At 43.1% G+C, this 22,667-nt stretch overlaps 1 protein-coding gene across 2 annotated transcripts in view; it reads left to right on the top strand.

Moving 5' to 3' along the window:
- Positions 1–22,667, top strand: part of pi4kaa (phosphatidylinositol 4-kinase, catalytic, alpha a) — a 29,823-nt gene that overhangs the window by 4,827 nt on the left and 2,329 nt on the right. Inside the window, exons 5-53 of one of the 2 annotated variants that reach the window (XM_061071576.1) lie at positions 221–293; positions 392–648; positions 741–807; positions 912–1,060; positions 1,164–1,229; positions 1,316–1,412; positions 1,499–1,690; positions 1,788–1,888; positions 3,884–4,013; positions 4,090–4,219; positions 4,902–4,997; positions 5,094–5,277; positions 5,367–5,467; positions 5,645–5,813; positions 6,279–6,329; positions 6,461–6,569; positions 6,681–6,817; positions 6,905–7,038; positions 7,139–7,221; positions 7,294–7,364; positions 7,473–7,597; positions 8,549–8,630; positions 9,100–9,183; positions 9,276–9,365; positions 9,479–9,598; positions 10,369–10,461; positions 10,947–11,103; positions 11,228–11,355; positions 11,437–11,595; positions 11,684–11,835; positions 12,001–12,108; positions 12,467–12,594; positions 13,535–13,690; positions 14,592–14,671; positions 14,776–14,975; positions 17,937–18,024; positions 18,115–18,282; positions 18,409–18,462; positions 18,573–18,693; positions 19,371–19,500; positions 19,579–19,649; positions 20,139–20,211; positions 20,321–20,501; positions 20,590–20,694; positions 21,006–21,131; positions 21,591–21,711; positions 21,930–22,089; positions 22,215–22,304; positions 22,497–22,580. In XM_061071576.1, coding sequence (XP_060927559.1) covers positions 221–293; positions 392–648; positions 741–807; positions 912–1,060; positions 1,164–1,229; positions 1,316–1,412; positions 1,499–1,690; positions 1,788–1,888; positions 3,884–4,013; positions 4,090–4,219; positions 4,902–4,997; positions 5,094–5,277; positions 5,367–5,467; positions 5,645–5,813; positions 6,279–6,329; positions 6,461–6,569; positions 6,681–6,817; positions 6,905–7,038; positions 7,139–7,221; positions 7,294–7,364; positions 7,473–7,597; positions 8,549–8,630; positions 9,100–9,183; positions 9,276–9,365; positions 9,479–9,598; positions 10,369–10,461; positions 10,947–11,103; positions 11,228–11,355; positions 11,437–11,595; positions 11,684–11,835; positions 12,001–12,108; positions 12,467–12,594; positions 13,535–13,690; positions 14,592–14,671; positions 14,776–14,975; positions 17,937–18,024; positions 18,115–18,282; positions 18,409–18,462; positions 18,573–18,693; positions 19,371–19,500; positions 19,579–19,649; positions 20,139–20,211; positions 20,321–20,501; positions 20,590–20,694; positions 21,006–21,131; positions 21,591–21,711; positions 21,930–22,089; positions 22,215–22,304; positions 22,497–22,580 — 5,831 coding nt within the window. Of the gene's footprint in view, positions 1–220; positions 294–391; positions 649–740; positions 808–911; positions 1,061–1,163; positions 1,230–1,315; positions 1,413–1,498; positions 1,691–1,787; positions 1,889–3,883; positions 4,014–4,089; positions 4,220–4,901; positions 4,998–5,093; positions 5,278–5,366; positions 5,468–5,644; positions 5,814–6,278; positions 6,330–6,460; positions 6,570–6,680; positions 6,818–6,904; positions 7,039–7,138; positions 7,222–7,293; positions 7,365–7,472; positions 7,598–8,548; positions 8,631–9,099; positions 9,184–9,275; positions 9,366–9,478; positions 9,599–10,368; positions 10,462–10,946; positions 11,104–11,227; positions 11,356–11,436; positions 11,596–11,683; positions 11,836–12,000; positions 12,109–12,466; positions 12,688–13,534; positions 13,691–14,591; positions 14,672–14,775; positions 14,976–17,936; positions 18,025–18,114; positions 18,283–18,408; positions 18,463–18,572; positions 18,694–19,370; positions 19,501–19,578; positions 19,650–20,138; positions 20,212–20,320; positions 20,502–20,589; positions 20,695–21,005; positions 21,132–21,590; positions 21,712–21,929; positions 22,090–22,214; positions 22,305–22,496; positions 22,581–22,667 lie in introns of both variants that reach the window. The other variant, XM_061071568.1, reaches the window with a different exon arrangement.

Here is a 22,667-nt window from a genome sequence, read left to right as displayed (position 1 = left end):
CCTAATATGATGATAAACAATTAGTTATTGTTGAGTAAGTGATTATTAATATATTGTATCACCAAAGCAATCAAAAAAATAGGAAAGCCAAAGACGTGGTTTGTCAGAGACTCAGTAGATCCTGGAAATACATTTCCACTGAGGAACAGTTCATCTTAAAAGAGTCAAATATATAACATCTTGCTGATATGTGTATGTGATGATCTAACGTCTTTGTCAGATCCTGGAAACTATCATGGACATCATGCAGTTGCTGCTTGACGTCTGCAAGTATCCAGAGGCTCACGATAAAGGTATCAACATAACAAACACTCATGCTAACATGTGTATATTACTCATCTGTTCTATGTATTGAAGTTTTCTTGCTTCCTGCTACTCCTTTTCCTCTCAGAATATCTGTGCAGGTACACAGTGCCCACCCTGCTCGGCTTAGCCCGAGCATTTGGCCGATACAGCAACAGTGACGAACCTTTACTGTCCAAGCTGTTCCCTCAACCAGTTGGTCCTGTGCTGCCTACGGGCGACGAAACTGACGCTGCTCACCGTAGGTCCTTCAACGACTTCCGTTCCATCCTGCCAAGCTCTTTGCTCACGGCCTGCCAGTCAGACACTCTGAAACGTAAAAGCTCATCAAATGCATCACAACAGGTATTAATAATAAAGACATATAAGAGGCAAGATGACGAACTTTATGACCTGTGTCCGGCCATTTTTTACATTTTTCTCAATTTCTGTTTCAGGCCAGTCCAGAGAGAGCAGGCCTGAGCCCCAGCTCACCTGCTGATCCCTCTGTGCAGTACTTTGAAGGTAAGTGCCTCAGCAGAAGCAGCTGAACCTGCAGATGCTCCCAGGAAACATTAATAACTGGCATAAGGTCATGGCCTCAAAGAATTCATTCCTTCCCTCCTCAGGCTCGTACCTCCCCGATGGAAGTGCAGTGGACCCTGATTACTACTTCTCCACTATCAGCTCCAGCTTCTCTGTCTCGCCTCTTTTCACTGGAAGCAGCTCTGGAGAATTTCAGGTCCCTCTGGATATGCTCCGACAGCTCCTTCACATGGTCAGAATTTACTGCAATGGCAGAATGAATATATTAAAAGGAAAATTAGACCACACACAATGCATATGCGGTGAAAATTCGTTTAACTGTTTCTCTTCAATAGGTTGAACAAATTGTCACTGAGTCGTTTTTAAAATCACTGGATGACACCTTGGCAGAACTTAAAGAGGTATTACATTTAATTCACAGCAGATGTTTGTTTGTTGTTTTTTATACTACTGGTTCATTGATACATTTCTGTTGCTTCATTGGCAGTTGAATCCTGGTATTCATCTCTACTACAAAACCTTCAGTGATCCACTTTATGTAGCCACCTTTAAAATGCTGAGAGACACCCTGTACAATTTGAAAGGTAAAGAATCAACTTTTTTTTCAAAACCACACATTTTTTTCAAAATCTGATGATAGAAATGATGACACATTTTCTGTGTTCACCAGATCTGCAGACAGACTATGTGAAGGAGGTCCATGATTTTGTGCTGGAGCAGTTCAGCAGCAGCCAGTCGGAGCTGCAGAGGATCCTGCATGATGTCGAGTACCTCCAAAGTGAATTGAGTCCACTCAAACTGCGCTGCCAGGCCAACGCTGCCTGTGTGGACCTCATGGTGTGGGCTGTTACTGAGGAGCAGGGTGAGACGGTGGCTCATTCACTATGGGTGTTATGTGTCTGAGAAATTGCCTCTGCAAAGTTTCTCTTCTTAATCTCTGAATTTTCCTGATTCACCAGGAGCTGAGAACCTTTGCACCAAACTAGCAGAGAAGCTGCAGTCTAAGACATCCAGTAAGGTCATCATCGCTCACATGCCCCTCCTCATTTGCTGCTTGCAGGTAACAGTTTAATGCTGGTCTTTGTTTTATTTTTTCTTGCCCGAAACCATTTAAGAACCAGACAAAAGGATGGGAAAGAAACATGTGCATACAAATTCGCACAGATAGATTATTTGTTCATACTTAGTGTCTTGAATGATCACATGTGGACAGCACTAAGTGCAGGTGCGAGTGAATCCGAGGTGCATTGAGGATGCGTTTGAGATGCGATCATTTAGAAAACATTCAGAGGCGGTCTGGGACAGATGTAGCCACATTCTTTTATCAATGTGATCGCAAATATGTTTCCACATCTACTCACACACTGATTCAGCTGACATCCACTGTGTAATGAAAGTACATACTCTGCTCATTTAGTTGGTTCTCAAATTCTGTAAACTGACTTTGTTCACAACCTCTTCAATTCAGGAAAGCACGTAGAGATATATGACGAGTACGCATAACGATTTGGGTGATTTTTGTTTGCCTGGAACACATCACGGAATAGTCAGTCTGTGTTGGTTGATTTCTTCTTCTTTCCTGCAGGCTACAGAGACAGGAAGCTCATTACTGCCTCCCGTCGGTTAAAAAAACAATGTATTATGACTATAACTTATTTTCCCTGTAGGAGAGGAATGAGGTATAACAAATAATGAATAGGATATCACACCCATGCGTGTGTCTTGACTGAAGACACTTCTATTGAAGGCAGCTGACATGTGATTTTTAATGTGAGGCCCCGCCCGCACATATGAAAGTTTGTCAACTCCGTCCTTCAATTTGACAGCCGCCCTTAACCGAGCCCAGCGGGACAGGCAAGTGTTGTACCTAATTCCTCTCCTTCATGGAACAGAAGTTATAGTCACAAAATTTCGCTTAAACATGGAGAGTGTCCGAGTCTCCCCCCCGTCTGTTTATGTGAGAGACAACAATCGTGTTGTCTTATCTGATCAGACCATGGCTGCTTGTCACAAGACAGGACAAGGTATTGTGAGCTAGTAGCTCCAGTTGGTTGATGTGTAGTTGGCATTGAGCCAACGAACAGACACTTCCCACTTCCTCGCCATCGCATAGAGCGCCCCACCTTTTCTGATAAGCATCTGTGGCCACCACTTTGCGAAGAAACACCCTCCTTATGGGGCTGGGTTCCCTACATGGGATAAGAGCTGACATGCAGGAAGGTATTATCATCAGCCTCCTGTGAAGGTGACGTGGTGTGCATAGCTGGTGAAATTAAGCCCAGCGCTGAAAGGCTCTCATGTGTAACAGACCAAAGGGCACCACAGCGATCATTGACACCATCATGCCAATAGCTATAAAATCGTCTGGCAAAACAGTCTGCGTCCCAACAGAAATTGTGCGAGGCAGCGGTTAACGCAGCCAAATTGCTCTCCCAGAAGTGCCCTGCTGGAAACAGCAAATTTCCAGCCTGAGGAACGAATACTGCTGACTCTGAGTTTACAAGCTTTGCTGATGATTCACAGAGCGACCAAGACTTTGAAAGTGCAACAGAAGTAGCGTTAACTGCTCCGCTGTCTGTTCCTTGGAATCAAGATAAATTAAAAAACGCTTGCCATTTTCTTGGATTGGTGCTAATGCCGCCTCAACACATTTGGTGAAGGTGCAAGTGACGGCAGCATCAGGTTTTTCGTAAGCCGTGCCTTCAAAGGAAAACCTGAGAAACTGCCTGTATCGCTACATGGAAGTAAGCACCAACAAGAGCAGTTAAGCTAACTTCGAGCTGGCAGAAGCCTGAAAAACGGAGCTAACTAGCAGTAGTTGGCCCGAGGGGAGGTGTCCTTAGCGAGGTGAAGAGCGTAAGAACTGAAGAATGACGATGCTTCAGTCCGGACACGCAAGGGTGTGTCCCATATATCATGTGTTGTACTGAGGGAAGTGGCTGAAAGGGATTATTGCATCTAATCTTATAAATGACAAATGTTTATATAGTCATATTGGTTGGGTAAGTGAGATCACAAACAGTCACGAATCTGTTTGTTTTGTGTTTATGTCCAGGGCTTGGGTCGTTTGTGTGAGCGCTTCCCTGTGGTGGTTCATTCTGTCACCTTGTCACTGAGAGACTTTTTGGTGGTGCCCTCTCCTGTTTTGGTGAAGCTGTACAAGTACCACAGCCAGTACACGCCAGGTAAAAGAACACCCAGCACACCAAGCACCATCACTGAATAGCAGTTTTTCTCTAACAAAATTATATTTTTTCAAAGGGGGTGGCGACATAAAGATCCATGTGACGAACGAACACTCCCAGTCAACCCTCAACACCAATGCTAGCAAGAAGAGCCAGCCCTCTATGTACGAGCAGCTACGGGACATCTCCATAGATAACATATGCAGGTGAAAAAACCCACCTACACCTTTCTACAGTAGTATATGCACACACTCACAAACACGCACTAGTGCCAAAATAGATTACATCTGTACACATGTATAACATTTTTAGAAAAACATTTTAACAGTCCTCGCTCAGACAAATGTTTTAGCTCTTTTAAAGGAATGATCTCTGCCCATTCTAACACACATTTAAACATTTAACTCGTATGACCATTCACGTACACTGAACACGGGCATGTCAGTGTGAACAGGGAGAAGATTCTTTACTCTGCAATTAGTTGCTTAGTAGCAGAAAATACCAAACACCAGGAAAAGCAATGGTGGACAGTAATGGCAAGGATTTTCATTCTAGAACTAATGAAGAGACGAAACTGTTACTGAAAGTAAGTGTTAGCAATGTTTTGGTTGTCAAGATGTTGCTGATGAGACTCAATCAGGAAAGGGAAGGCAGTTGATTGTGTCATTGATCCCAAAGGTCTAAGATTCTGCCCATCCAGACTAAAACATTTAGCGAGTTTTAATTAAAATGGTGTCAGCAGAGTCTCCAGATGTCTCTGTTTTTATGGATTGAAAACTCTTGAGTTTTGTGGACAGCAGGTGTAGACATAGCAGTGATGTGTTTTAAAATGCAGTGGCGTTAATGTAGCCTTAGCATTTTCTATACAAAATCTTCCTCTGTACTCAGGTGCCTGAAAGCAGGACAGACAATGGACAGTGTCATCGTTGAAGCTTTCCTCGCCAGCCTGTCTAACCGTCTCTACATCTCTCAGGAAAATGACAAGTAAGTCAAGCATCCTGTCCTTCTGACTTCGATGACAATGAAAAGTCCTCATTTGACTGAAGTATTAATTAACACCCTCGCCCCTCTCTCCCCCAGGGATGCCCACTTGATCCCCGACCACACCATCAGGGCTTTGGGTCACATTTCCGTGGCCTTGCGCGACACCCCCAGGGTTATGGAGCCCATCCTTCAGATCCTACAGCAGAAGTTCTGTCAGCCCCCCTCCCAGCTCGATGTGCTTATCATAGACCAGCTTGGCTGCATGGTCATCACGGGCAATGTAAATATTTATATCTCTGTCAGTTGCAGCTGATTCAATCCCCAGTTTTAAAACACAAATAACATTTTTTTCCCCTCTTTTCTTCTTAGCAATACATCTACCAGGAGGTGTGGAATTTGTTCCAGCAGATCAGTGTCAAGGCCAGTTCCATGGTGTATTCTAACAAAGACTACAAGGACCATGGATACAGGTGACTACAACACTTACATTTCTTTAGTGTTGTTGAGAAAGTGCCACATAAAATATGATAATATATTTAATTTAATATATAATATAAAAATATCATGTTCCTGCTCATAGACTACAGATCCATTCACTGTTTGTCCTGAACATGTAATAAATGAAATGTTCCCTCATGCCGATATAGACACTGTTCCTTGGCTGTGATAAATGCTCTGGGTAACATAGCAGCGAACGTTCAGGCTGAACAGATGGTCGACGACCTGCTGGTCAACCTCCTGGAGCTTTTTGTACAACTGGGCCTAGAGGGGAAGAGGGCCAGCGAGAGAGCAACAGACAAAGGTCCAGCTCTGAAGGTACGGTGTGCACACACACACACACACGCATATACACACACACACACACACACACACGCACACGCTCACACACTCACACACACAGGTGGTCTGTATTTCAAGTACGAAATTTCATGTGCTCATTTAACTTCCTGCTCTCGTATCTAGATCTAATCAATTGTGTGATAACTTATGAACATAATATGATCTTGTGTTGACTTCTGAGAGATCACCTCTTGATGAGGGACAGTCTACTGAAGAATGTTGGGGAAATAGTTTTTTTTTGATAGTTTGCTTCTATCTATCATCATTTTTGTCTGACTTAACACAGATTTTATTCTACAAAAGCAGTTTGAGTAATCGTGCTGATAATAAGTGAAAAGTCATTTGACATCTTTTCTTCATCCTGGATTTGTTTAGTTTTCTCTGATAGTGTGAGTGGTACATTCCAGTTCTCAATTGTGCTTGACTCCTTTGTCTCTCCAGGCATCGAGCAGTGCCGGCAATCTTGGTGTCCTGGTTCCAGTTATAGCAGTCGTAAGTGTTTTGGATATTTACAGCATTTTTATCTTACATCACCGTGGCTTCTTTACCTTTATTCCCAATCAGATTTTGTCCGGTAATGTATAATTTTTTTTAATCTATTATCTCTCTTCTTCTGGTGTTAGCTGACTAAGAGGTTGCCACCGATTATGGAAGCAAAGCCACGTCTGCAGAAGCTCTTCAGGGACTTCTGGCTCTACTCTGTTGTCATGGGATTTGCAGTGGAGGGTTCAGGTACAAAGAGCTTTCTCACTGATAATTTTGTTCATCTGTTTCAACTGCAATATTAACTTAACATGTGTTAGAAAATCCAAACACATCCTTTGCTCCTTTTGTAATCGTCAGGTCTGTGGCCAGAGGAGTGGTACGAAGGAGTTTGTGAGATTGCGACCAAATCCCCATTGCTCACGTTTCCCAGTGGAGAACCTTTACGCTCAGAGCTGCAGTACAACTCTGCACTGAAGAATGACACCGTCACCCCAGTATGAGAACACACTCTCACGCATGTTCAAACACACTCACAGTGCATCTTCTGACTCTCTCGTTTATGGTCCAATGTTGATCTGTAGGCGGAGCTGAACGATTTGCGAAGTACAATCATCAACCTTCTGGATCCTCCTCCTGAGGTGGCTGCACTCATCAACAAATTAGACTTTGCCATGTCGACATATTTGCTGTCAGTTTACAGACTGGAGTACATGAGGTAAATAAACATGATGTCTATTAGTATACGTTACCTTTTGTGACTGTTCAGTGATTGTGAGTTTAACCTTTATGCTGTTGTGTTTCTCATCAATTGTCAGGATGCTGCATTCCCCGGACTCTGATCGTTTTCAGGTCATGTTTCGATACTTTGAAGACAGAGCAATACAGAAGGATAAATCTGGTAAGCAGAAGCCAAAAATAAATGAAACTCACGTTGTTACTTGTTTATTAATATGAATTAAATCCTTTTCAGGCATGATGCAGTGTGTGATTGCTGTTAGTGACAAGGTTTTCGAGGTCTTCCTGCATATGATGGCTGATAAGGTAAGAGAGATGTTTTCACTTGTGTAAAACTCACATCCCATCAAGATCACATATCTGACCCTGTGTTTCATAACAATGTGTATCTTAATGAATGTGTCATATTCTCAGGCAAAGACCAAAGCCCATGAGGAGGAGCTTGAACGTCACGCTCAGTTTCTCTTGGTCAACTTCAACCACATCCACAAGAGGATCCGCAGAGTGGCTGACAAATATTTGTCCGGCCTGGCTGAAACGTGAGAGTGCACTGACGCTAGGTCTTCGGGATATGGCTTTGTGCATTTATTGCAATATTTTTAGGCTAGATTGTTATACACGATATATATCTCGATATTTTGAAATCACCTCTAAATCACTGTACAAATGTTATATTCATAAAAGTCGGCATGAAGTGGCTAAGCTATTGGACCTTAGCATTTCCAACGGTCCCTGAATGTACCTCGTTGGAAGATATCAGCGGACATTTAGGCTTAAAGCACGGTCTAAATTACCTTGTTTCGAGTCCAATATAAATGTCGGGGCTTACCTTCTGATCATTGAGCAATGTGGATCATTGATGGAACTCTGTTTTTTCACTGTTTGTTTCCACTGTTCTTCACTGATCGGCTACTTGAAGTGAACGAGCCTCGCATCACTGTGTAGCGGAGTGAGCCTGTGTGAGTGTGTACGTGTAAACAGTGTGAACACAGAGTGTCATTCACACATCATTTGTAAACTGATTAGTTCAGTTCAGCGTTCACAGAGAACATGAACTAACTGTCGATAACCGTCTCTGAACTCTTGTGAACTTGCTGGAACTCTTCACTTTCTTTCTTTCTCTGCATGCTCTCTTCCCTCCTCTCCTGATACAAAAATATGCATTTGCACAGGAGAGTTTTCTGGATGGGCGGGGGAGGGAGCAGTTTACTGTAAGAGGGTCATGAGAAGAGACAAGCGAAACTCAAAGAGAATTTCATGCTGACGGCTTAAAACATCCACGTGACAATTTATACTCAATGGTCTCGATATAGTCATTTTATACATCGCATGTGGAACAAGCTGTGATACATTGAGTATCTTTGATATATCGCCCTTAACTGACGCACATGCCTAGTTACTCAGAATAGAATAATACATTAGTATTTTATGAATAGTTTAAAATGCAGGTTCATACACAGTCGTGTAAACAGTGTTTTCTCTCTCCTCAGTTTCCCCCACTTGTTGTGGAGTGGCCGAGTGCTGAAGACCATGTTGGACATCCTGCAGACACTTTCTGTCTCGCTCAGTGCAGTAAGTAATGCTTGCTGAGAGTATACTTAAACCTTATTCTTTTTCCCTTTCTTTATATTTGTAATAATTTATGTGTATACAGTAGAGTATGACAGATTTATCAGTTGGCTGTGTAAAACCTTGCTGATATGAGCCTTTTACAGACATATTGGTATCAGAGTTTTTTTCCCGATATGTGAATATGTTAAAAACTTTTATTTTACAGAATGAAAAATGCAGGAGAAAATGTGCTTTTGTTTTTATTTATTTATTTTATTTTCAATGTTGATATATTTGGTTGTTATTGGGTTTTCTTTTTATTCATAGCTATTTATAATAAAGTTAACGTTTTAAAATTTAAATTTAAAAAATTTTTTTTACTCCCTTATATCGGATTTGGAATCGGCCCCCAAAAATCCTCAACTGTCTGGCTTTGTAAAAAGGTGACATTATAACTTAATAGTTAGTAATTGTTTACGCTTCATTACAGGACATTCACAAAGATCCACCCTATTACGACATTCCAGACACGCCTTACAGAATCACCGTCCCAGATACATATGAAGCCAGAGAGGTAATGCTATTTTATACAGAATTAGTAATTACAGTGTCATTCAGGTGTCTCTTTTGTCACACTTATATAACGTATGGTATGTTTACCTGCAGAGCATAGTGAAGGACTTCGCTGCTCGCTGTGGGGAGATCCTTAAAGAAGCTATGAAGTGGGCTCCATCTGTGACCAAATCCCATCTACAGGTATCGTTTACTTGGAAACAGTGTGTTTTGGAAAATTCAAAACCTTCACAGATTCAAAAACCTTTAAAAAAAGTTTGTTTTTAACATGCTATACTTTGCATGGTGTCTTTCAGGAGTATCTGAACAAATATCAGAACTGGGTGTCGGGTCTCTCCCAGCACACAGGCCTGGCCATGGCCACTGAGAGCATCCTGCACTTTGCCGGTTATAACCGATACAGCACAACTCTGGGGGTGGGTCATGATCCAGATTTAATGCTTGCATCTGTTTGTAGTGGAAGAGCCTGATAATGAGACTGAAAAGTAATTTAGTTTGAATAAATGTCACTTCATTGTTGGAATGTGTTTCTAATCGCTAGTTTAAATCTGATATTGTTGGAGAATACTGGGCCAGATTCTAAGTCTAGACCTCTTTTCCAACACGTATACTCTATTCCTACTGGAGTCTTCAATTGTTAACTGGAGATGGTCAAAGTTCAGTCCAGTAGAGTTTATTCTTTTACAATTGATAAACCCGAGCTGGCCCCGAAGCCCAACTGAAGACTGAGCTTCAAACCTTCTGGTTATGAGCTAATCCCTGTCTCTGCTGTTGCCTGTTCAACCAATCAGGAGATGGCTTAACCAAACTCCTTTCAAGTTCAAAACTGATTCGTCCCAGATCTAATGGTGTCATATTTCCTTTAGTGAATTTTGGCATTAGATCACAGGCTTTTATTGGTTTAATAAATCACTGGTTATCAGTCCAACTCTGATACCATTATCCATCTTAGTCATCGGAGGCTTTTGATCTGAGCAAAGAAGAATTTTCTACAAAACTATGAGACTCAGAGTTGTGGTTACCAGGATAAGATCATTGTTGTGGGGTCAAGAAAAACACAGGCTCAAGAACAGAGATTCATTTCTGCCAGAATACATCAGCAAACCTTTTATGTAATTGAGTTTTTACCAGTGTAGGTTTCAGACAATGTCACAAACTTCATTTAATTCTTCCCTTTTACCTCTAGTCCACACAGCTGACTGAGAGGCCAGCCTGTGTGAAGAAGGACTACTCGAACTTCATGGCCTCCCTCAACCTCAGGAACAGATACGCTGGAGAGGTAAAACCACTTAAACATACCAGTTGTTATGGCTGATGATGACTGGGTCTTGCAGCATCACATTACAGCTCCCTCACCTCTATTTGATCATCTATTCTGGGCCCTGATACAGCCAAATACTTTCATCTGTTGTATGGCCCCTGAGCTAGTATGAAACAGTGATTTGATCGTGGCTGATAATTGCCGACCAAGCCAATATTTCATGATATTGTTTTGAATAAACATACAGTTATTACAGAAACAGTGATGTGCCATATGGACATTTAAAATAAGGGATCATAGAGATAGCTAGAATCAACGAAATGGTACAGCCTTTTAGCCTTATCATCTAACTGAGCTGCAGATGTGTATTCTAGAACAGTGGCTGCTTAAGAACAGCTGTGTTGTCTCGGACAATTGTCGAGTGGACAACTTTTTGTCATAATGTCTGATTCTCTGCTTGAAAGATAATAAATAAAAAATGTTATGCATTCTTTCTCTTGCAGGTATCCGGTATGATCCATTTCGTCCAGGCAGTTAAGGGAAAGTCCGATCTGAGCCGGCTGATGATCAAGCAGATGGGAGAGGCTCTGGACTCTGCGCAGCCTGAGGCCTTCACGGAGGCCATGTTCAAACTGGCTGCATTACTCATCAGCAGCAAAGGTCTGACTTTTTCCTCTGTGGTTGTCTTAACTGCTTGCACACATGAGATTATAACCTTCAGGGCTTTCTCTTAGATATCCTCTGAATTTACTATCTGTTTGCTTTTTTAATGTTTGGTCCCTAGAGTGTGATCCTCTGCTCCTGCACCACCTCTGCTGGTCCCCTCTCAAGATGTTTACGGAGCATGGCATGGAAACATCTATTGCTTGCTGGGAGTGGCTGCTGGCAGCACGTGTTGGAGTGGAAGTACCGGTTCGTAGCAGTGATTTATGTTAAGGTTTATTTTGCGTGTGTGTATTCGCATTGTAAACCTACTATCGATCTCCTCTCCAGTTTATGCGAGAAATGGCGGGAGCGTGGCAGATGACGGTAGAGCTGAAGATGGGATTGTTTTCAGACGCCCAGGTGGAGGCTGATCCCCTGGCTGCATCAGAGGAGAGTCAGCCTGTCCCCTGCCCTCCAGACGTTACCCCTCACAACCTATGGATTGAGGTCGGACAAAAGTTCTTGTGTTTTGGGTTATTTTCCTTGTTGTCTTCTCCACTTTGACTGACTCTTTTATCTGCCTCTTGTCCTCTAGTTTCTAGTGCAAAGGTTTGAGATAGCTAAATATTCCAGCGCAGATCAAGTGGAGATATTCTGCAGTTTACTTCAGCGCTCACTGTCTCTCAACGTAGGCGGGGCTAAGAGTAGCCTCAACCGCCATGTAGCTGCTATTGGACCCCGTTTCAGGTATGCAAAGTTGTAAAGAATCATATGTTCTCTTCTTGATTACAATACTTTATCTCCTGGAAGCTCGGTGTCATTTAATGTCAGTTGAAACATGCTTTTGTTAAAAAAAAGTGTGTGTGTGTTTATTGTGATGTACTCATATTCCGCATATTCCTCATTATTCAGGCTGCTGACTCTGGGTCTGGCTATGCTTCACTCTGACGTTGTCACCAACGCAACCGTAAGAAATGTGCTCCGAGAGAAGATCTACTCCACAGCCTTCGATTACTTCAGGTACTTACACACTCAACGATTTTAAATTTACATGCATCATTCATTTGTCTACTATTTTTTTCAGTGAGACGAAATAAAATTCTAGTCTCTTCAAAAACAAAAAAATGGCCACGACAGAGTTATCTGTCAGATGAGGTGATTTCTTCATATTCCGTATTTTGGACAAAACAACAGACCAAACCTAAAGAGCTTGAATTCACGATAGTAGAAAATATAAAGATCCTCACATTTAAAGAAACTGGAGGCAGCAAATGGGAGGTGTTTTTGCTTGATAGAGTATGCAAATTATTGTTGTAGATTAGAAAAATAAAATTTGAGATATATCTCATAACTGTCGCTCCATTTTCTGTCTCTCCAGCGTGTCTCCTAAGTTTCCCACCCAAGGTGACAAGCGTCTCCGCGAGGATATCAGTATCATCATCCGTTTCTACGCCAGCATCTTGTCCGACAAGAAGTACCTGGCAGCGTGCCACTTGGTCCCACCCGGTGAGCTTGGCACTACCCCAGCCCCAAGTACGCTCTCTGCCGGGATATTTGGATCGCTTATCGTGTCCAGCACTTCTCCGATATCTCTATTAAGTAAGCCTAAAGCGATGGAATACGGACTGCACCGCAGCAGGGGAATGCTTTGACGAGTGTCAGATTTGATGCTTTTTATCCTCATTATGCTGCTGATAGATCCTGGTATCTATCTGATATATGGACCTAGATCTTGTTTGTTTTTGTTCCCAACTCTCCTCTATTTTCTCCCTCTTACAACTTCTCAATCCTTTTCCTATTAGAATCAATGTGTTATTTTTTACCTTTTAATGTTAAGCAGCTCTGAGGAAAAAAGCCCAAATTTGTCAAGTGCGTTAAAATGCATGATTATTCATCATGTCAGCCCACCCGTCTGCCCCTCTCCTTGACTGACCAATTTGGCCTCAAAAGAAGAAACTACAAGGTGAAAAAAATGTTTTCTTCCACCCCAGAAAATCCACTCCTCTTCATACCCGACGATCCCGAGAAAAGACACGGTCTCATTCTCATACACATCGAACTGCCTCAGGTAGACGAGTGCTCTAATCACAGATCCTGGATCAGATTAATCAACTGCTTCACCCCCATCACCCTCGTATTAAGAAGATAAAATAATATCTGACCCAGTATCAGTGTCTCAAGGCAACTTCTACCTACCATGAAAACCATCTGTTATTTCCCTGCTAATGCATGACCATCACAACAGCAGGGGACTAACTGATACAGCTCATCTCTTCAGATTCTCCATCATCATCGATCATATCATTATCTGCTTTTTCATTATATGGATTAAGGATGATTTGATGTTTGTAAGAATTGTGTATGATTTTACAAATGTATTTGAGAGACAGAGAGAGAGAGATGTGCTTGTGTCGTGTCCATACTGAACGTATTTGTGTGTAAACAGATAATCAGGATCCGTCCTTGAACAGTCTGTCGGTGATGAACGCCGCTGACCTCAGGAGCAGCGTGGACTCCAGCTCTCGCTCCCAGCAGAGCAGCCAGGGATGGATCAACACCTACCCGTTGTCCAGTGGCATGTCTACTGCATCCAAGAAATCAGGTACCACTTAGATTGAGAACATTAACCTGAGCAATCAGACAACAGGGCTTTGCCAGTACAGTGTTATCTAAATTCATATTTACATTCTTGGGAGTTTCATATTTAGAAAGTTGAACTTGGAGGCCCGAACTGATCTACACTACTACATTGTTCAGTTTGCTGGGTGATAACAGTAAATCAGCTCAGCTGCTATAATAAATATTTGTATTGGGAAATATTACTCGACCCTGGATTTCGCATCATCTCAACAAAAGTCATTGTTTCTTTTTCTTTTTTAAGAAGAGTCTCACCACTCCAATCAGTGTCACTTCCAACTGCAGCAGCCAACCTATTCAGATGTAAAGCTCCATGAAATAATGAGCCTTAACTTAAGCTTAGATAAACTATGAAAATTATTATATTTAGACTCTTCACAGTGACTGTATTTATCCTGCAAAAGAGAAAAAAAGTGAGGTGTAATCTTTTTAGAATATAGGACTAGATGGTGAAATTGACGGATCAGTGCTACTGGTAAATAACATAAGGGCTGTTGAGATAAAACTGCTATTTATAGGTTTCATGCTAGCTCTCTGAAAACATCTAAGCAGATTTGATTTAGTTTGATAAATCCAAAAAAATTCTAATTCAAAATATGACTAAGCTCAGTAGTCACAATATCACAGTTGTGGTTTTGACCCTGGTTCAAACTTCCAAGAGAACGCAACTACAGAAAGGAATGCATATGTGGCGATCCCAGTCTTCCTCATCTGCATGCGGAAGTGTCCACGGGAGAGATGCTGAACCCCCCAATGGCCCCTCGTAGAATAAAGTGTTGCATAGATGCATAGATTCACTCTATGAATGTGTGTGTGAATGGGTAAAATAGCTACATGAATTTATCATTTAACTCTTCTCCACTTAGGCCTGTCCAAGAAGAGTAACAGAGGGACACAGCTTCACAAATACTACATGAAACGCAGGACCCTGCTGCTGGCCTTACTGGTGAGTGCAAATGATCATTTTCTTGTTTGGACTCCACATATCCTCACCCATTCTTCAATCTCTGTTCCCTCAACCTCTCCGTCTGTGTCGCCCTGTCTTTCCAGGCCAGTGAGATCGAGCGGTTGACGACATGGTACAACCCGCTCTCCACTCAAGAACTGGCCATTGCCACAGAGCAGTCAGTGGAGACCAGCATCGCCAACTGGAGGTCCAAATACATCAGTCTCACTGAGAAACAGTGGAAGGACAACGTCAACCTGGCCTGGAATATCGCACCTTACCTGGCTATGCAGTTACCAACAAGGTGAACACTCTCTCAGTTTCTATGTTAGCTTTCCCAAAAAGAGACTGGATGTGAGAGGCATAGACATGGGGGATATTTTGATCATTATTGTTTTACGGAGCTTAATTCAAAAACCAAGTTTTTCATGAAACTACACGATTACGTTAATCAGGGTTATAGAATAAAAAAAAAATTCTGTACTTCCAAGGCAGTGATTTTGACTTGCGAGAAATTGCGAGTAGATTTTGTTTAACTGGGACAGAAACAAGTGATTTTTAATTGAACAGTATTATTTGATCTTTTGCCTTTATTTGATGATGGAGAGAGAAATCTTAGTGAGAGAAGAGTAAGTGACTGAGTTGAGGGGCATACAGTAAATCGTCTGGATGCTTTGAGTTTCAAGAGGCTGAGGTAAAGATATTCAAAAAAGGAACCTATACCCTGTGATCTGTTAAACAGTCACTGGCCTTTGGGCTTCTTTCCAGCCATTTATTTTGTTGTTTAAGTAAATTACACAGGGCGGTTTCAGTGCGGTTTCCAAACGGCTGTGTACCTACCTGGCAAAGAACACCTACATCGATACATCTGTCCAGAAAGGCGGCATTCCAGGAATGTCAGGATGTGTGGAGCATACTGGTGTGGTGACACAGCTCATTCGGGAGGCCAGAGAGAACAAGGGCAACCTGTCAGTGTTGTGGCTTGACCTGGCAAATGCATTCGGTTCCATTCCACACAAGCTGGTTCAGCTCACCTTGAGAAAACATCATGTACCCAGCAGGTGTAGAGACCTCATCGCTGATTATTACAGCAATTTCAGGATGAGGGTCTCTTCAGGAGCAATAACATCCAGTTGGCACAAGGTGGAGATCGGTATCATCACAGGGTGTACTATCTCTGTGACATTGTTCTCCCTAGCCATGAACATGCTCACTAAGTCTGCTGAGCCAGAGTGCAGAGGGCCCCGCACGAATTCCGGACAACGGCAACCACCCATCAGGGCATTCATGGATGACCTCACAGTCATGACGGAATCGGTCCCAGGCTGCCGGTGGATTCTGAGGGGACTTGAAAAGCTGGTGGAGTGGGCCCGGATGCGTTTCAAACCCGCCAAATCCAGATCAATGGTGCTGAGGAAAGGGAAGGTGGAGGACAAGTTCCGGTTTAACATCACAGGCACAGCCATTCCAACTATCACAGAGAAGCCAGTCAAGAGCTTGGGCAAGGTTTTTGACTGCTCTCTGAGAGACACAACATCTATCCAGTCAACCTGCACTGAGTTGGATGGCTGGCTGAAATCCGTGGACAAGTCAGGCCTACCTGGGAAGTTTAAAGCCTGGGTCTACCAACATGGCATTCTTCCCAGGATCCTGTGGCCCCTCCTTGTCTATGCGGTCCCTATCTCAACAGTTGAGACCTTGGAGAGGAAAGTCAGCAAACACCTCCGGAGATGGCTTGGATTACCAAGGAGCCTGAGCAGCATTGCACTCTACGGGAACACCAACAAACTGCGACTGCCTTTCAAATCCTTGGAGGAGGAATTCAAGGTAACTAGAGCCAGAGAAGTGGTTCAGTACAGGGACTCAAGTGATCCGAAGGTGGCTAAAGCAGGGATCCAAGTGAGGACTGGCAGGAAATGGAGGGTAGAGGATGCGGTTCAAGAGGCAGATGCAAGGCTGCGTCACAGGAGCCTGGTGGGAGTGGTCACACGAAGTCGAGCAGGGCTAGGATCCTTTCCAACTCCCCAAATGAACACCAGGGGGAAGGAAAGGCGACGACTTGTTCAGGAGGAGGTGAGAGCAGCAGTGGAGGAGACGAGAACCTGCAAGGCAGTGGGAATGAAGCAACAGGGAGCTTGGACGAGGTGGGAGAATGCGGTTGAAAGGAAAGTGACCTGGGCTGAGCTTTGGAAAGCCGAGCCTCACCGCATCAAATTCCTCATCCAGGCAGTGTATGACGTGCTTCCAAGCCCGTCAAATCTGCACATATGGGGCATAGCAGAGACACCAGCATGCCCACTGTGTTCCAAGCGAGGAACCCTGGAACACATCCTCAGTTGCTGTACAAGGGCACTTGGAGATGGTCGGTACAGGTGGAGGCATGACCAAGTCCTCAAGACCATTGCTGAAGCCATCAGCGCAGGACTGGCGTGGGCAAAGCAATTCCGACCCTCCAAGATAACCATCGCCTTTGTCAGAGCTGGGGACAAGCCAACTCCTGCCAGAAGAACATCATCTGCAGGCATCCTGACGTCTGCAAGAGACTGGCAGTTGTTGGTGGACCTTGAACATCAGCTGAAGTTCCCCAGCCATATTGCAGTCACCACCCTGCGACCAGACATTGTCCTTGTGTCTGAATCCACCAAGCAAGCAGTGCTGCTGGAGCTGACAGTCCCGTGGGAAGATCGCTTGGAAGAAGCCTTTGAGAGGAAGCTCTCCAAGTACGCAGGACTGGTCAGTGACTGCCAGCAGGCTGGCTGGAGAGCAAGGTGTTTCCCTGTGGAGGTTGGATGCAGAGGATTTGCAGCCCGTTCCTTGGCCAGAGCCTTCAGTAGTTTAGGCATCGAGGGTGAGAGAAAGAGGAGAGCCATCCGCAGTACCACCGATGCGGCAGAGAGAGCCTCAAGATGGCTGTGGCTCAAAAGAGGGGAGCCATGGAGTCATGGTAGCTAGCTAGTCATCTGGACACAAGCTGGGGTCTGATCAGCCCCGGCTGGGTCACCTGGAGGAGGGCGTATGATGTTGAAAGACCCGAAACGTCCAATGATTCCAGGAACATCACTGAAGATGTGTCCAGATTAGGCATCAGTAGATGTATGTATACAGCACAGGGCAGATTGAATATATACTGTACTGTCTTGCGAATTATTTTTAAAATATACTTTAGGTTCACAAATAATCCCCGCAGAGAAAAAATTGTTCCTCCTTCTCATCTCACACTGAAGGTTATTTACTAAGCTTGTTTTTAATGTCTTGATTTTGCCAGGTTTAAGAATGATGCCATTGTTGCTGAAGTGACCAGGCTGGTGAGACTGGACCCCGGAGCTGTCAGTGATGTACCTGAAGCTGTCAAGGTGAGAGCCCTTGGTCTTATGAGGCTCTAAATGCCTCCTAATGCTGTAAATGTGTGAATAAATATGGTTTTATTGTGTGTATTTGATCAGTTCCTGGTGACGTGGCACACCATCGATGCTGACTCTCCTGAGCTGAGCCATATCCTATGTTGGGCCCCAGCGGACCCGCCCACTGGCCTGTCCTACTTCAGCAGCATGTACCCTCCTCATCCTCTAACTGCTCAGTATGGGGTTAAGGTGCTGCGCTCCTTTCCTCCAGTAAGTCACACACTCACTCACTCTGGCATCTTGGCATCAGTTTAGAGGGATTCATTTTTTTCCTGTGCTGGAGCAACAGCAACATAGCCAGCTTGATGTTTCATACATTTGTTTGTCTCCTTTTAGGATGCCATCTTGTTCTACATTCCTCAAATTGTACAGGCTCTCCGTTATGACAAGGTAAACATACTCATCACAAAGATGAACAAAGTATTCTGCCCTTTTCGCATTACTGCTTGAATACACTAGATATTAATAAGCAACTGTAAATCACCTCTGCTTCTGCTCAGATGGGTTACGTGAGGGAGTACATCCTGTGGGCGGCACAGACGTCTCAGCTTCTTGCCCACCAGTTCATTTGGAACATGCAGACCAACATTTTCTTGGATGAAGAGGCACACCACAAAGATCGTGAGTAGATACCTGAGAATCGATGGAGCTCCTCAGGCTCGAGTAGTTAGTGAGACTAGCTGTGGTAAACAACCTGGTTTCAGGGTGCAACTGTGGTTGAATACTGGGAATAAAGATCCTAGTGTTTCCTAGGAATGCTCTCCACAATCTACCAGCCAAAATAAGCCCAAAAAGTACTTGTAATAAAAACAAGTGACTTCAACTTTCAACTTTTTCAGCAGTAGTGGTTTCCTCCAGTTGCCAAAATGTTAAACTGCAGAGCAAGTGTATAGTAAAATACATTATAGGTTGTGATCCACAACCTATAATGACAACTCTGCAAATTGTTTCAACGTGCAGGTTTGTGTCCCTAAATCTGAATAGAGAAGGATTTTCAACAACGTAAGCAGTGAGTGACAATGCAATGGTTTCTTCCTTTTTAACTAAAGCAGTAACGATCTCAGCATTTCATGAAGATCATTATACACAACTCGCAGAAATTGATTGAGGTAGTTTTCTGCACGAGTCATTATGTCATTCAGATATGGCTTATTATCAACCGTCTTCCTCGCAGCACTGTACTTCTGGCTGTTTTTATTATTCATGTGTAATTAGATTGTTCTGCCTCATTAGATATTAATGAAATCATATTAGGGTGAAGTTAACACACTGACTTGCCCATTAACGTGTCTGTGTAGCCGACATCGGGGAGCTGTTGGAGCAGATGGTGGAGGAGATCACAGGTTCTCTGTCGGGTCCGGCCAAAGACTTCTACCAGAGAGAGTTTGACTTCTTCAACAAGATCACCAATGTGTCCGCCCTTATCAAGTGAGTACATTCTGTGCCATCTCTCTGAAGGAGACGTTTTAATGGAGTGTTAACCCTGATGAATTTGTATTTTTTCAGGCCGGTTCCAAAGGGAGAGGAGAGAAAGCGAGCGTGTCTTAAAGCACTGTCAGCTATCAAAGTCCAAGCAGGTAACATGCTGGTCCATTGTATGTCTGGATAGATGATTTAAAACAAATATGAGCTCTTTTTACGTAATACAACATTCAAAAATACAATATAAAAAAATACGTAATTTATTCGACTTCCACTGTATGTGAACAAAAAAGACAATTCTCTATGTAATCCCTTAACTAATATCCTATCCTCAAATCCTCTCATGAGACAATGCATCACATTTTTGTTTAATTTCAGTTTTGTAAAATGTTGCTAGTTTTGCTTTGGACATTATTCACCCTGGCTATTTTCCAGTTAAAGCTGTTACTGACAGGCCAAACTCTGCTTTAGCAAACCTTGGTGGTGTGATACATTTATCCCCAAATAGAACAACTTGTGGGGATCTCAAAACTTCTGTCTGCCCTGCTCTATTCATCAGTTATTGAAGTTTGAATGTGTAAATATTTGCTGCTATGAAACAAAAAATACAGCAGAATGTCTGCTTCTATTGGTGTTTTTTCTAGGCTGTTACCTTCCCAGTAACCCTGAAGCTATAGTGCTGGACATTGACTACAAATCTGGAACACCCATGCAGAGGTAATAACAAATTTAAGGTCATGGGATTTTCTAATATATGTGGGTCAGTAATTATCTATTCATGCCCAGTACCCTCTGTCTCATGTGAATGTGTTTTCCATCACCACAGCGCTGCCAAGGCGCCCTACCTGGCCAAGTTCAAGGTGAAACGGTGCGGGGTGACTGAACTGGAGAAGGAGGGTCTCCGCTGCCCAGCAGACTCTCTGGACGACGGAGAGGAAAATCCAGATGGGGCACGCAGGGTTATCTGGCAAGCTGCCATCTTTAAAGTGGGAGATGACTGCAGACAGGTACCACACTTTTCCTTTATGCCTTTTGTTAAGGGAGGAAACTCTTGATTTGTCCTGTGACTGTGTTGTGTTTCTCTCCTCTCTTTAGGATATGCTCGCTCTACAGATCATTGGGCTTTTTAAGAATATCTTCCAGCTGGTGGGCCTAGATCTGTTTGTCTTCCCATACAGAGTAGTGGCTACTGCACCAGGGGTAGGACTTCCTATGCCATTGCTCTATACCTCTTTTCTCCCCTTGAATTGTCTTATTCCAGTTCTAATGATAAGATACTGTATAGGAACATGTGAACAAAATGCCAAGAACTACATCTGCAACACAGACGTCAATTTAAAGGGTTTTCAATAAATGTTATAAACTGAGATCATGTTTAGAACTTGTCTGATCGCTCCTGCCATTTTGTCCGTTTACTCCCTGTTGTTACATCTCCATTTCTCAACAAGTGTTTCATGACTGAATAAGACAATAAGGATGTCAAGTTTTAATTCAGTTGATCTTTTCCTAAGTGTGGCGTGATTGAGTGCATCCCAGACTGTAAGTCTCGTGACCAACTTGGCCGACAGACGGACTTCGGGATGTACGATTACTTCCGCAACCAGTATGGCGATGAATCCACCCTCGCCTTCCAGAAGGTTTGGAGCTTGTCCTCTCTTTTATTCACCCTTTGTAACTGTTTCTCAAGCGTAAAGTTTGGGTCCGCATTAGTAAAATGTGTTTTCAGAGTTGACAGGAAAGTTTTTCTTAAAAAAGTGTCGGTTTTGATAAACAGAATTTAAAAAGAGGACCAGAAGGTGTGAGCTGAAAAAGTGTAACATTTGACTAGTTCACATTAAAAGCTTCTATTTTAGAGCTGATAAAATTATGTTCATTAGATTATAAGAAATTATGTCAGCAACTCGTGTACCAAACGTGTTTACCTAGACTTTCTGAGTTGTTATTCTGACTTGAGGTGGCGTCCATGTCAATTTTATGTCTCGATCAAATTTTCTGATTATTGTGACTCCACATGAATACATAGGCCTTCAGAGTGTATAGTGTCAACTGGCACAAGCAGAATGTCAGTCAGCTGTGTCCTCTTCCTCTTTCTACAGGCTCGCTATAACTTTATTCGCAGTATGGCCGCCTACAGTCTTCTGCTGTTCCTGCTGCAAATCAAAGACAGACACAATGGCAACATCATGCTGGACAGCAAGGGCCACCTCATCCACATAGGTACAGTATGATATGTAAAGTATTTACAGCTATACAGTATAAAGAATGCAACGTTTGTCTGTTGTTTACACTGGTCGCATCATATTTCTACGTCTTTTAGATTAAGCTGACTTTTTGAAGTGAATATGAAAATTGTATTCTTTCACGCGAGACAGTTATCCGCCCCTGCTCACAGAGTGGAAGAGATTTTCACTCAGTGTTTACCTTGTTTGCTCCAGACTTTGGCTTCATGTTCGAGAGCTCACCAGGTGGGAACCTGGGCTGGGAGCCAGACATCAAGCTGACGGATGAGATGGTGATGATCATGGGAGGGAAGATGGAGGCCACTCCGTTCAAATGGTTCATGGAGATGTGTGTAAGAGGATATCTGGCCGTAAGGTAAGTAACCGCAAACCTTATGGTCCTGAGCCATGGTCTTTGTTGGTAGTGTAGAGTTTAAAGTCCATGTTTAGTCCTTTATGTTGTAGTTGAACTGTTTGCTCTGTGTACATTTGAACAAACAGACCCTACATGGATGCAGTGGTTTCTTTAGTGACCCTCATGCTGGACACTGGACTACCATGCTTCAGAGGACAAACCATTAAGCTCCTCAAGTAAGTTCAAAAGCAGGTTGTGTGTTTTTCTGTCTTCTGAACATTTTCTCAACCCATCAGTTGGGACTGCTTGTCCAATTGAAGACAAAAGTTGTGAATCCGCTTGCTGCCCCCATGTGGCCAGAAAATAGATGTATATATGCATCCTAAAATATTAAATGTGTGTGTATCCTTTTTATTTTTTTCAATCAGAGGACGGTTTAATCCACAAATGAGTGAGAAAGAAGCAGCAGCGTTCATCATCAAAATCATCCAAAGCTGTTTCCTCAGTAGCAGGTGAGAAAAAGACTCAGTCCCACTTCTCTGCAGCTGATTTGTTCATCGCACATTAACACTGTGCAAAACGTCAACACAGTTATGAGC

This window comes from Limanda limanda, chromosome 1, assembly GCF_963576545.1.
Source record: "Limanda limanda chromosome 1, fLimLim1.1, whole genome shotgun sequence".
Lineage (NCBI taxonomy): Eukaryota > Metazoa > Chordata > Actinopteri > Pleuronectiformes > Pleuronectidae > Limanda > Limanda limanda.
Note: the sequence above shows the minus strand (reverse complement) of the source record. Positions and strands in the feature narration are given on the sequence as shown.